The sequence below is a fragment of the Liolophura sinensis genome, chromosome 8 (assembly GCF_032854445.1).
Source record: "Liolophura sinensis isolate JHLJ2023 chromosome 8, CUHK_Ljap_v2, whole genome shotgun sequence".
NCBI lineage: Eukaryota > Metazoa > Mollusca > Polyplacophora > Chitonida > Chitonidae > Liolophura > Liolophura sinensis.
Window position 1 is genome coordinate 42,296,594 of NC_088302.1, and position 14,445 is coordinate 42,311,038.

Consider the following 14,445-nt stretch of genomic DNA (forward strand, 5'->3'; position numbering starts at 1 on the left):
CTGTGATGTCAGTGTATGTCTTATCTGCGATTCCCGAGGGTTGAGCGCCACCCTAATAAGTGTCGCTGACAGGTGAAAGAGCTCAACCAAGGGCTTCTAGAGTTATGCTTTGAAGCAGAAGGACGACTCTTCATGGCATCTGTGTGTTTTTGACGATGGCCGATTAGATAAGGTGGACAGGGTTGGCGACATTATGTTAAACCGTTCCGCGTCTACAACAATATATCCTGTCCGACCCACGCCACTGTACGGCGACCCAAAGATGGACATAAGCTGGGACGATGCAACCTGGATCCTAACTAGTTCCTTCATCATCTTCACGATGCAGTCAGGTAAGAATGCTAAGCAACACTTAAACGGCGAACCCTGTTCTCTCTCCGCAAATCAAACAGCATGTTTTTTGGTGATCAATATTAGTATCGGTACATCCAGCGATTTGCCACCATGTTGGATAAGAGTGTAAAGGCTACTCGGTGTATCTATTTGATTCGTGTTTTACGCCATACTCAAGAATATCTCCCTTATACGACGGCGACCAGCATTATGGTGGGAGGAAACTGGACAGAACCCGGGGAAACCGATGACCATCCACAGGTTTACTCGGTGTAATACATGTATTCCGGGTGAATGGTTTTCACAATAGCTGAAGTCTACGTTTGACTTATTAACATTGTTAATAATTAATCACCTGTTGAAAACCAATTTTTATATTTACCTGGCTAAAAATTAGACAAAATGATCAGGTAAACCTGTAGATATTTACAAAAATGATCAACAGCTTGACCACTTCGCAGGAAGAGATATACTCACAGAGTAGTTGTTACTTGCTACCTTTTAACATTTACATGAACAGCTAGAATAAGATCCTAATGTAAACTGACAAGATGCGGTCTCTTAACCGGTTACCTGTGTGCTATGGATTACTATGATATTGTCTTCTCTGTTCTGGTTTTACTCTCCAAGCCTAGTTCCTTGTACCATTTTATGTAATGTTATTCTAATTAGATGTTGCTGGATAGTGAGTGAGTGAGTGAGTGCTTGGGGTTTAACGTCGTACTCAACAATTTTTCAGTCATGTGACGACGAAGGAATCTGTAGGGTGCATGTACGTGTAATGTGCCTCCTTGTTGCAGGACGGATTTCCACCGCTCTTTTATTTTTAGTGCTGCTTCACTGAGAGATTGCCATATAGACTGCCTGGATTGCTGCATAGATTTCCACATACTTCAAAGGGCGGTCACACCAAAGTTAGATCTAGCCGGTGTTTCCACGCTGAATGATCTGAAGAAACGCCAAATCTCAGTCTTCGCTGATGGTCATATGGTTGGGAAGAGAATTTGGTCAACGAAAAAGAGTGACACAGTCTAGCAATCGCTTTACGTATGGGACAGCGACTAGATGTTGTTGTTACTGTACATGTAGTGTCTAGCAGAAATGGAACTTTAGCCGGCGATGTATAGGAAAGTTTGTAAAAAATAAAATTTACCAGAAGACACCCACCAGGTTTCTGCTATGATATTTAACCCTACCCACTGCCCCAGGGTGATGGCCACTTGTGTTTGTGATATTAGACAAGTTAGGAGATGCCCTATATAGCCTCTGAATTGACAGTGAAAATGTTTGTTAACGCAAAGTAACTTTACCAACGTTCGAAAATACACACATTTTATGGGAAGTGTAAATAATAATAAAATAAACGTGAAAAAAAAAGTTGTCTTGACAACATAAGTATCAATGAATATTTGATTTTGAATAACTATCTAAGCGATACACCGTACTCTCAAGACACTGTGTTAAATAACAAATGACACGGCAATTGGACGTTGTGAAAAGTATATGTGTAAGGGCATCTGCTGGAAAGACTTGCATATATAGATTTGTACTCTGCATTATCCGCCATGAATAGAACATATTAAAATCGAAAGATCCACCACAGTCCATCAGCCACATTTTGGTCTGTATAGTCCCATCCTTCATACAGCACACTATTTGTTTTTGAATAATTTTGACATTATCCGGGGTGATAAAGCCTTGGTCGCCAAAACAAGCTAATGTAATTAAAAGTTACACTAAGAAAATTAATCTTTTAATTATAACATAAAGTCTGTTGTCTGAGTGATGCTAGAATGTATTTAGTTATTATAACGTAATACTGTGTCAAATTCAACATAATATCCTGTTATTCTAATAGAATATTAATGCTGAATTAATAGAATATGTGTGTCATATTTAACAAAATGATCTGTTGAAATCGCAGAAAACATTCTAACATCACTCAGAAAACAGACTGTCTTAAAATCAACAGATTAATTTTTGAGTGTATATATAAATAAGAGAATTTTATACTCCATTTTCTTTATAAAAATATGGATATTCATGTATATACATGTACAGCAATGTGGGCAGTGAATATGAGGGATTTTACACGCAGCTGAATATAGGCGACAATTTAAAAGAAAGTAGCAGGCTCCCTGTACAGACTTGTTCCTAACTACATGTAGGTAGAGGAAATGTCTACTGTCAAGAGGTTTTTTGTTGGTCCAATAAAGTTCTTACTTTTATTGATTTACTTTTCATACTTCACTGTGATATGCACGTGCAATTCATAAAATAAATGTGCAAAATCCACAATTGTGATATATATCTTTCCAGCGTATAATTTGAATATTAAATGAACATTTAGGCTGAAATTTAAAAAAAAAATTGATGCTTCCGTATTAACACCCATTATAGAAAACATTTTTCTTGGTACTAATTAACATGAGTGTTCTAAATTGTCTATAATTATTTGTTAAATTGTAATCGTGATATTTACTTCCCGTAAAAGCTAGATTTATGTCTGAAGATATTCTTGCATGTGTCCGATTAAAGATAGTCGAGAGTCACCTCTTGTGCCGTCATAATTCTGTAGTCTATGTAATGGGAGTTACTAATAACAACAAATAATATCATATTTAACGAACAACACGATAGCATTACGCATAAACTATACCAGTGTTACATGAGTATGCCAATGTATCCATTGTGATGACCTTAATTACATTAGTTTTACATGTAAATATGAACACCAGCCACGTAAACCTTTGTAATCACAAAGCTAAGTGTGCGAAGGGTGTACGGACATACGCCAGTGTCCTTGTTGTGAATTCAAGGCTGTTTAGTCCAATTCGTATCAGACAAACCAGAAGGGAGCACATTTGTGTTATCTGTTTCTGTTTGTGAGTGAAAATCGTCCATCGTATCTAATACAACTCCGGTAGCCTATCTTTCAAAACATTTGTTGTAAAACTGTTTTACTTATGTGATTTCTAGGGTGCTAATTAAGAGAGGTACACGTAGGGATAATTACAGATTACGTCACAGGATGGCTTCTGGAAAAGCACTGTGGGTAGGTCTAATGTATGGATTCGGCAATGCTTTGCAGGGCTTGTCGGTACATAATATCGACAGGTCTTACGTGCATGACGTCACGCGGCAAGGGCTTCCCGGTCAACAAGATAGGCAGATTAATGTTTTTTTTTAATGGAACTACCTGACGTAAGATTTTTTAAATGCAGTTTTCAGATTAACATAGCATAAATATTGTGTTTAGGGAACATTTAGTGTGAAAATAAAGTCGTTGGGATCTCTTTTACAATTGCATGTTGTCTGTTACAACATTTGTAACAGTTGGCTATAATTTGTATTTAGATGTTTATAATTATATGTGGTATTTAGATATAGAGTAACAAGTTGTATCCACAGTAGCAGTACATGTATCTAAGAATTCAGTATTTTCATATTTTTGTTGTTATTAACTTTTTTTTCTTTTTTCTTTTTGTATATAGGTGACAATAACCTAAAGTACGTAGCTCTCTGTGCCTATTTAGCGGATGAAAGCTGCGATAAGTCATCAATCCCCTACACATTCAGATCTTATACTAGAACAAAGCCTTTTTATACATGCATACGCTATCCCTCTAGCCTCCATAAACTTTCCGTAATGATTTCCTAATGATAGTTCTGGTAATGTTTGCCACATCAACGTGTTTCCTTTCATTTGTGTTACAATCTGGAAACGCGTCTTTGTGTTACTATTTACTATAGTAAAGATGTGGTACATTTACATAGTTAAATATCACATATTTACATAGTTTCAAGGTTTGAAGGCTGTTTATCGGATTTTTACACTTAATATATACAGGGTCGTGCTTACTAGACCATTTGTGTTTATTGAAAATATCGATTTATGTAAACATCTGACGAATTTATTATAATAAACATATCTTTTGGGTTACGGAGCATAGTGTTTAGTGAATAATCATCAGGACGTGTTTCCAAACTGAAATATTAAAAAAAAAAGAAACATGTTTTAGTGTGCATGGCTATATCAGTTTTCCTCATCTCAGTATACCTCAGTTAGAATAAGCTTCGTGAAAAAAAGCTTCGCGCTTCATAGTGGTTCAAACATGTCTTTTTCAAACATGTTTTCCTATGGTAGTACATGTATCACGCCTTTTGAAAAACCTTTTGAAGAATTCTTTTTTTGGCTACATTTGGCTATATTAGTTTGTCTCTCTGTGTCTTACCAACTTAGGTGTTCTGTTTTTTCACAATTTCTGAATATGTGCCAAAAGGCTCCCAGCACTTCATCCCACAGCCCTCAGTCCACTCACCGCTTTCGACCAAAATCACCCCCACGCGCAATTTTTTTTTTACTTGCTCTCACCCCAGAAGCTTTGCTCTATGTGCAGGATTCGGTCTGCTCGAGTCTGGTATGGTAAGCGCAAAGAACGAGGTGAATATCATGGTAAAGAACTGCGTGGACGTTCTGTTCGGGGGTCTGATATTCTGGATGGTAGGGTTTGGCCTGGCCTTCGGGAACGGCCCCTATAGCAACGCCTTCTGTGGGGTCGGTTACTTCTTCCTACAGGTCGAAGAGGCGGAGATGGGGGTCGTGTTCACCTGGTTCATCTTCCAGATGTCGTTTGCCACCACTTCCACCACAGTAGTTTTCCGGTGCCATGGCGGAGCGCGCCAAACTTACCGCCTATATCGTCTTCTGTGTGTTCAACACGCTTGTCTACTGTTTTCCCGCCCACTGGGTGTGGGATTCCCGGGGATTCCTGCGTCTTTTGGGCGTGGTCGACATCGCTGGGGCGGGGGCAGTCCATTTGGTCGGGGGGTGCTCCGCTTTGGTGGCCACGCTTCTCCTCAAACCACGCACGGGCAGATTTGATCGCCCCACCCGGCCCTGAAATGGGATGCCCCACTAACTCAATTGTTGGCATGTTCATGTTATGGTAAGTTAAATAAGAATTCTTAAAAAAAATGTTGATTTCGTTTAGATTCAGTGCAAATTTAAAATGAAACCACCGAATTCACAATTAAATGGAAATCACCTCGAAATAATAAGCTGCACATTTTGTCATCGAATAGGTATAGCTAAATTCAGTCCCTTTGACGCCCATCACACACTTTGTCCAGTGTATGTACCAGTTAAGTCTTATTAGATACCCAATGGTAGTTTATGAGTAAAGGAAATTGGACAGAGCTCGAAGGAAAGTAAATGTGTTTGCAAATACCTGGAAAAAAACTGAAGCCACAAATGACTCAGGAGGAGTTGGTTTTTTGAACATGCGACTTCGCGGGAATGAATTTGGGCCCTTTCACACAGAAAAAAGTGACTTTGAACGCCATCGAACTACCTCTTAAGTTATAACCTTGGATACTTAAATGAAACCATGTACTTCGATTTGAATGTACAGGATACTAAATCAATGCACTCAGCAGCCTCTGATATTGACAATTTCCAGCATCGCTGATCAGGTTTTCATTAAAAACTGGGAATCTTCTTTGTGTTGCGAACAGTCAGCCCTTTTAAAAGGATTTTGTTGGTATATTCACGGATAGGCCATTGACAGCAGGTTTAAATGGAAGTTCCATATGCCATCAGTGTGGCATTCAGGAAGATAGAGTGTCTACGAAAGAACTGTTCTCAGCGCTGAGTAGGTCATTATTAGCGGCTTAAGGGCTTGTAAGGAATCCTTGCAGTCTACATAGCATCTCACTGACAACAAATCACAATGACAGCGGCATAAATCAATCGCAGGGAGACACAAGAGATTATGGAGGGGTAGGTTGCTAAACCGTACTCGATAACCTCAAGGCATTTATTTTATCGTGCTGCAATTTGCCAAGAATTCCGCTTCATTAACAAAATCCAGGTAGCTTGTTCCCTGAATTGCAGTACATCTCGCTGAATATTGAAGACACGTTCTGTTATTATATGACAAGGTTTTAATACGTTGTGCTACACATTTATCAGAAAGCCTGTTGCCTGAGTCATGCGAGAATGAATTCTATTATTGTAGCAGATTATTCTGTTAAAGGGGCCTACGTGACTCAGTAGGTTAGCGCAAGCGCAGCGTAACGACCCAGGCGCCTCTCACCAATGCGGCGCAGTGAGTTCAAGTCCAGCTCATGCTAGCTTCCTCTCCAGCCGTACATGTTAAGGTCTGCTAGCCACAGCTTTGCCTGGTTTCCTCCCACCATAATGCTGGCCGCCGTCGTATAAGTGAAATATTCTTTGAGTACGGCGTAAAACACCATTCGAACAAATGAATGAATAAATAAATTTAACAGACTTCATGTTAAAATTGTGTAGGATAATATGGGTTTACATTCAGGTAAGTAACAAAGTATATTGTGTTACTGAAAACTCCAGTCTTATGTAAGAGGATACATCGAGTAGGTTGATTAAGATGGAAAATTTTGTAATTCAGTTGCATTTTCTTATCAGACAGATATGTTTTGACAATCAGGGAATTTTGAATAACAGACGTAAAACAGTTTAGGCCTGTGTTTTGGGCTACTTCAGCTGTAATCAGACTTTAATGGCTCATCTTTGAGCCCCTCGAAGCCACGAGTTCAAATCCAGTTCTTGTTAGTCCAGTTGAAAATTTACCCTACTTCCAATTACGCTCACTCAACCAACGTTGGCCCACATGTTTAGTCATCGCCAAGACGGACTCTGCGGACTGATGTTGTAATTATTATTTGTTTCATTTCATCGTGAACACAGGTGGGGCTGGTTAGGATTCAACTGTGGCAGCACTTTTGGGATTTCTAACGGAAAGTGGAAGCTCGCCGCACGGTAAGTAACTTCCTTTGATCTGACAGATGATATTGATTCTGGCTGACTGACCATGTCCATAAGTTCCGTAATATTTACCACCAGATATAACATATCAGGAAAAAACTTAACTGAAATGTAAAATATGCTTTCATTACAGAATATTATCGTGAGTCTCAGCTGGGTCAGATTTCAGCAATCTACCGATTTTTTTGTTGCATATCAATGTGCCTTAGGTCCTTATAGAAGAAAGAATGGCTTGCACTGACGAGCATTACAGAAGATGATACATTAATTTAGAGGCTGGAAATTGTTTGTGTCTTAACGTTGAATATCGGCACGGCATCTGTATCTAAAGAGCGCGGGAAAATTTGCACTACGGAATACTCCGGATTGTGAAGATGCCTTACAAATTTTCTATTCTGTTCTTTTGGTAATGATTAAACAATGGTATGTCTCTCGTGCTAATCCCTTAGATCGGCTGTGGCGACTGTGTGTGGTTCAATATCCGGAGGGGTAGCCGGTACGGGATGGAGGTAAGATTTGTCCGCAGTTATCTCCCTTGACCTCTGTGAGTGAGTGAATGATTATGGTTTAACGCCATACTTAACAATTTTTCAGTCATATGACGACGAAAGAGTCCTTATAGTGCATATCCTTGTAATGCGCCTCCTTGTTGCAGGATGCATTTCCACCGCTCTTTAATACAGTACTGCTTCCATGAGACGACTTACCGAAGGCAAGTAAGCTGCCCTTCCCGTGCCATCATACTGATATGGGTCAACCAGCTGTTGCACGATCCCCTTAATGCTGAATGTCAAGCAAGAAAGTTACAACTTCCTCTTTTAACGTCTGGTGTGACCGGACCCATGACTGACCCTAGAATCTACTGTCCCGGAAGCGGACGTTCTACCAGCTTAGAAATAGATCCGTCATGGTTCTCACCAAGTTACATGCCTCAATAAGACAATGCCGTATGAATATAAAATTTAACAATGTGTTTGAAATAAAGCGCTATGTAGGACTCTCGAAATGAATTTAGAAAATCTGTAAAGAAACATATTCGTGTACTTGTACAGGTACACAGACTGCCCTCCCCCCTCCCCAGCACCCCTCCTGTATTCGTACATTCATCCTTCCTCCCCCGTCCTTCTGTTTTTTACTGACCCTAATCGGATTTTTCAAGATTTTTGCAAGATTGATAGGACATGAGAAACGCTGGTCGTCTTGCAAAAACGTAACAGTGGGGCTGAAGATGGGGATGGTGGTATGTGTGTGTGTGTGTGTGTGTGTGTGTGTGGAGGTAGGAGTGTTGTCTGGAAGTGGAGGCGTTATAAATGTTACAACTATGGCTACTTCGCTGTGAGAGATCACTGTAAACGGCTAAGGCTACTTATCTGTGCGAGATCGCTGTAATCACCCATAGCTACATCGCTGTACGAGATAGCGAACAATCAACGCTACTTCCTGTGCGAGATCACTGTAAACAACTAAGGCTAAATCGCAGTGTGAGATCACTGTAAACAACCAAGGATACGTCTATGTGTGAGGTAACTGTGAACAACCAACGGTACTTCCTGTGCGAGATGACTGTAAACAACTAATGCCAAATCGCTGTGTGAGATCACTGTGAACAACCAACGCTACTTCTCTGTGCGAGATCGCTGTAAACAACCAAGGCTACTTTTCTGTGCGAGATCACTGTAAACAACCAAGGCTACTTCGCTGTGTGAGATCACTGTAAACAACTAAAGCTACTTAGCTGTGCGAGATCAATGTAAACAACCAAGGCTACTTTGCTGTGTGAGATCACTGTGAACAACTAAGGTTACTTAGCTGTGCAAGATCACTGTAAACAACCAACGGTACTTCGTTGTTCGAGATTACAGTAAACAACCAAGGCTACTTTGAACCAACGGTACTTCGCTGTTCGAGATTACAGTAAACAACCAAGGCTACTTTGCTGTGCGAGATCACTGTAAACAGCTAACGGTACTTTGCTTTGTGAGACCAGTGTAAACAACCAAAAGCTACTTCTCTGTAATACCACTGTAAACAACTAATGCTACTTCCATGGGTGAGACCAAACAACGAAGACTACTTCGTTGTGCAAGATCACTGTAAACAACCAAGGCTACTTTGCAGTGAGAGATCACTGTAAACAACTAAGGCTACTTAGTTGTGCAAGATCAATGTAAACAACTAAGGTTACTTAGCTGTGCGAGATCGCTGTAAACAACTAAAGCTACTTAGCTGTGCGAGTTCAATGTAAACAACCAAGGCACTTTGCTGTGTGAGATCACTGTGAACAACTAAGGCTACTTAGCTGTGCAAGATCACTGTAAACAACCAAGGCTACTTTGCTGTGAGAGATCACTGTGAACAACTAAAGCTACTTAGCTGTGCGAGGTCAATGTAAACAACTAAGGTTACTTACCTGTGTGAGATCACTGTAAACAACTAAAGCTACTTAGCTGTGCGAGATCAATGTAAACAACCAAGGCTACTTTGCTGTGTGAGATCACTGTGAACAACTAAGGTTACTTAGCTATGCAAGATCACTGTAAACAACCAAGGCTACTTTGCTGTGAGAGATCACTGTAAACAACTAAGGTTACTTACCTGTGCAAGATCACTGTAAACAACCAAGGCTACTTTGCTGTGAGAGATCACTGTAAACAACTAAGGCTACTTAGCTGTGTGAGATCACTGTAAACAACTAAAGCTACTTAGCTGTGCGAGATCAATGTAAACAACCAAGGCTACTTTGCTGTGTGAGATCACTGTGAACAACTAAGGTTACTTACCTGTGCAAAATCACTGTAAACAACCAAGGCTTCTTTGCTGTGAGAGATCACCGTGAACAACTAAGGCTACTTAGCTGTGCGTGATCAATGTAAACAACTAAGGTTACTTAGCTGTGCGAGATCACTGTAAACAACTAATGCTACTTTGCTGTGTCAGACCAATGTAAACAACTAACGGTACTTCGTTGTGTGAGACCAATGTAAATGTTACAACTAATGATACTTCGCCGTAAGAGACCACCGTGAATTTTACAAGGGACGCTATTTCACCGAGCGACACCGCTGTAAATTTTACAAACAACGCTGTTTCCTTTGGTGAGAATTATTTGGAGTAATGAAAAGTGTACATCTACAGAGCTACACAAGGAATCTGAAAAGCTATTGACTGACATTTTCCTAAGATTAGGAACTTCGCCAACACTATACATAATCATAGAGTATCAGCTACACTGTGAATCACGTTCGTGAGTCTGAAAATTAATAGACGAGGCTGATAGTAATCGTTTACCCTGGAATTCGAGTATAATCTTTATCTCCCTAACACTACACACGATTTCCACGCAATAAGTAGATTAATGCTTTCTGTTCGCTGAGAAATGTTAATTATAACTGCGTATATTTTAGTAGTAGTATTATTTAGTCTTAGTATTTAATCTTGTCATCTGCTGTAAACGTTCTACAGAGTGTGAACACACTGATATTTGAATAAACTTGCTTTATTGTTTATAAAAATCTCATTATTCCATTGTGTTCCTTTCCCGTTAAAACCTCATTCCTTTTATCTACCCCATGTCTGTGGTGTGTGACATGTAATTTAAACTAAGACCCCTATGATATTCCTTGGATGTAAACTAATAATTTTCCCCTTTTATTGTTTGTATTTTCGTCTCACGTTTAGCTGGGTAGTGAATAAGAGAAAATACCTGATTCCAGACTTGATTAACGGTATCCTCGGCTCCTTGGTGTCTGTGACAGGTAAGGCTCTTAATTGATTATCTTTAATGATGAATATATTAACACACGCTTTAACTCAGGCGCAAGTTTCTTAGAAAGAACAGCAGCAAGGAATTTTATTTGTTTTCCCTTAGGCGTGAACAAAGGAACAGCGCGCATGATTCTTGTATAACTCATACTCTGTATGCATGACATGGCAAGTAACAAATCCATCAATTGAAGTATGAAAATAAAGTGGCTCTACTGAGATCGGTTTGGCATGAATGTGAATCAAGTGTATTTATCAAGGTGTTTTTCTTTGGAAAACGGCTATTTTGTCTGATAGAAAAATATAGAAATGATACCAATTTTTGCTGTAAGGTTTGGCACCTAATGTGGCCATGGATCTACACCAAAGTTACGCCATGGCTACCACTTAAAGTGGATGCAACGTTGTATGCCAAAATAATAACCGCAGACGAAATGTTACTTCTACCCCATTCAGAATCAGTATGCCCTCGAGCTTAGTCAATACCTTGCATTGAAACTTTATTAATAGTAAATTCTCCGAGTCTTGGCAGGTTTAATTGTTTCTTTTGTTTTATGGAATGATTGTGTAATGTATTGCCCCGTGACAGGTATTTGTGCACTGGCTCGACCCTGGCAAAGCCTCGTCATCGGATTCATTGGGGGATTACTCTCTGTGTCCACGCCCTCTTTACTTGTCAAGCTAAAAATTGACGACCCCGTCGGTGTATTTCCGGTTCACGGTGTCAGTGCCATCTGGGCGATGCTCTCCATTGGCCTGTTTGCCGACATGGTAACTTTTAAAAAATTAATCCAGGGAGATCATATAACTTTTTTCCTTTCTTCATTTTATCATTACAAATAAATCTGTCACTGTATTTAATCTTTTCATATTCTGAAGTGTCCACGAAATGGCTTAAATGTTGCCGATGTGAATTTAAGCCATAGTCCTTCCTTGATTCATTCATTCATATTCTGAAGAGTCTGCTGTGTACTAGTATGTTAAGTAAAATAAAAAAAAAATTGGACTTGAATCAGGCTTTACTAGAAGGTATCACCACCTTATATCAAAGACTGTATAGAAGCTTCTACATGAAGGGTGCTTTTCATTAACAAAATCAGCACAATGGATTATGAATATTTCATGATAAGCCCTATTCACATGCATACCTTAGCTAAACAATCTTTTGGTGTATTTGATGTCAGCACATTTTATCTCATTTACCTCCGTTTTGCCCGCGCAGGACACTGTGCAGAACCTAACGTATGGAAGAGCTGGTCTGTTTGCAGGCGGAGGTTTCCAGCTTCTCGGGGTGCAAGCGTTGGGTGTGTTGACTATCGCCGCCTGGAGCATCATCTGTTCGTTTGTCCTTCTGAAGGTGGGTCTCTTATGTTAACCTTTAGCTGGATCGATGAATGCGCCATAATCTATCTGCAGCGATCTTATCTGTTTGAAAAACACATCTGCCTTTCAGCGTCATAGCTTTCCGACCAATAACCAGACAGAACTGAATCATTCCTTGAAGGTGTGACACAAATCAAACATGGAAAAGTATCATGATGGGCAAGAATAATTATTATAGTAAAAATCAAATTATGAACAGCTTCTTCCGTTTATGGAAATCAGAATGTCTATTTAATTTTCGTAATTCTTTCTTTCGGATTAAAACAGATGCAGAATGAATATTTAGATTTCTTCCTGATGAAACTTCTGTATCTGTACTAAATCTGTTCGAGACTACTTGTCTTTGCTCAGATTACGTGTCCTCTCCGAACAATTTTGTAACGATAACGAAATTTTATGAAATGTCTCCTTTGTTTTTGCAGACACTTGACCTCACTATTGGAATTCGCGTATCGCTGGAGGACGAACTGTTGGGAGCAGACTGGGTTGAGCACGGCATTCGCAGTGATTTCCCTCCCCCAGAATTCCCTCCACAGTCACCTGATGCTTCCACTTCTGTGCAGAGGCTTGGTATGAGAAGAGAAAGTTTAGGTCTGCGCAGGCGTTTCACTTCCAGTTCACTTCGGGATGTACCAAGGTTTGCACCAGACGACGATTTTCAAGAATGTGATACGAGTGTATCTCAAAGAAGAAAGAGTAAACCACGAGTGTCATTCGCTGATGAGATGGAGGAGTCTATCGCAGAGTACAAGTTGCAGAAAATGGCCAGGGCTGTGGGTGATGAAAACCACAGGGTTGTGCATGGTATGGTAAACGAAGGTTTTGACAATATTTCACTGTGCGATTCAGGCGTGTCGTCTGATGAGGACAAAGCCCAGAATGTAGGGGCGAAGAGACGACGAAGATCTGATGCTGGGAGGCTTGAAGTGTGAGGCTGTAGAAGCACTCTAATGCACTGTTAATATCCCAAATTCGATGGTCTAACGACACGGTTCGCGTCTGGAAGGTCTGGAAGTAAGTAGATGTCTAAACGTAGGCGTCAAAACGAACATTCGTATACCAGCCAACAAAAATGGACCTTCCAGGTCAATAATGGCAAGGCCAATTCCTAAAACAACGTCCAGGTTTAAAGCACATAAAGCATGTATTTAAGACAGATTCAAGCAAAGATATATATATATATATATATATATATATATATATATATATATATATATATATATATATATATATATATATATATATATATATATCTAAGCGTCATGTCCGACATTCGTATACCATTTGTTGTCCGTAAAGGGCGGTCCGAGTCGATACCCGCAACATTTCCATAACAACATTTAACACTAGCTCCCAAAGACAAAGGTATGTAAGAAATTATACAAATAAGAAGCAGTCAGTAGTTTTCAGTGATGTTGTGAAGACGCAAGGAATGAGTAAAATCAGTATCCAAATAGTGTACCAATTGAATTTACAGGTTGTCGGCAATCAAAACATCTCAGTTGTCCTTTGATTCCAGCTGTTCATATATCCAACGTGAGGATCTAATTCCACACGATTAATGCATGCAACTCCCAGACACAAGTGTGAAGCAGCCTGCCGGAGATTCGGAATAATCTGTTGTTACAAACCCCTTCTTTAAACATTGCATTGTATTTTTTTTATTTGTCAGTGTCTGACCTACGTGTTTTCCTCTGTGTACGTTATAGCCTGCGCTGTTATTCAGCCACCCGTTCTCGAGGCTTCGGTGCTTATGAGTTTAGTGTCATCATAAATAGAGTGTACATTCTGGAAATATGTATTGGTGTTACAAACATGTCTATCAATATGAGCGATGGAGTTGTGAAGCTCGCAGTCATTCATTCAAGTCCACTTGTGAGCAGTTATTTACTCAAGTCCACCGGAGAGCAGTCATACTTACTGGCATTCATTGTGAAGGATTTTGCTGGGTTTGGAGGAGTTGGCTTTCACGTCATTCGGCATTCGTCATTTGTACTCCATTTTCTGTACAGAGAACTTTGTGAGCTTGTGTTTCGTCATTTGCAATTTTTTGAGACGTTATTTTGGAGTTTGTATCGCTCATTGTCTCCCAGTGCAACTACGTACATTTCATCCCAGTTTCCCTGAAAGTGATTTTGTGTATATTTCCAAGGAAACAT

At 39.8% G+C, this 14,445-nt stretch overlaps 1 protein-coding gene across 1 annotated transcript; it reads left to right on the top strand.

The window, feature by feature from the left end:
- Positions 1-262: 262 nt before the first annotated feature.
- LOC135473555 (putative ammonium transporter 3) lies at positions 263-13,218 on the top strand. Its single transcript, XM_064753410.1, is given in 10 exon segments — positions 263-332; positions 4,734-4,993; positions 4,995-5,230; positions 5,232-5,282; positions 7,064-7,135; positions 7,591-7,650; positions 10,820-10,896; positions 11,493-11,674; positions 12,126-12,260; positions 12,709-13,218. Coding segments are annotated over 10 exon segments (1,653 nt in total).
- The last annotated feature ends 1,227 nt before the right edge of the window (positions 13,219-14,445 follow it).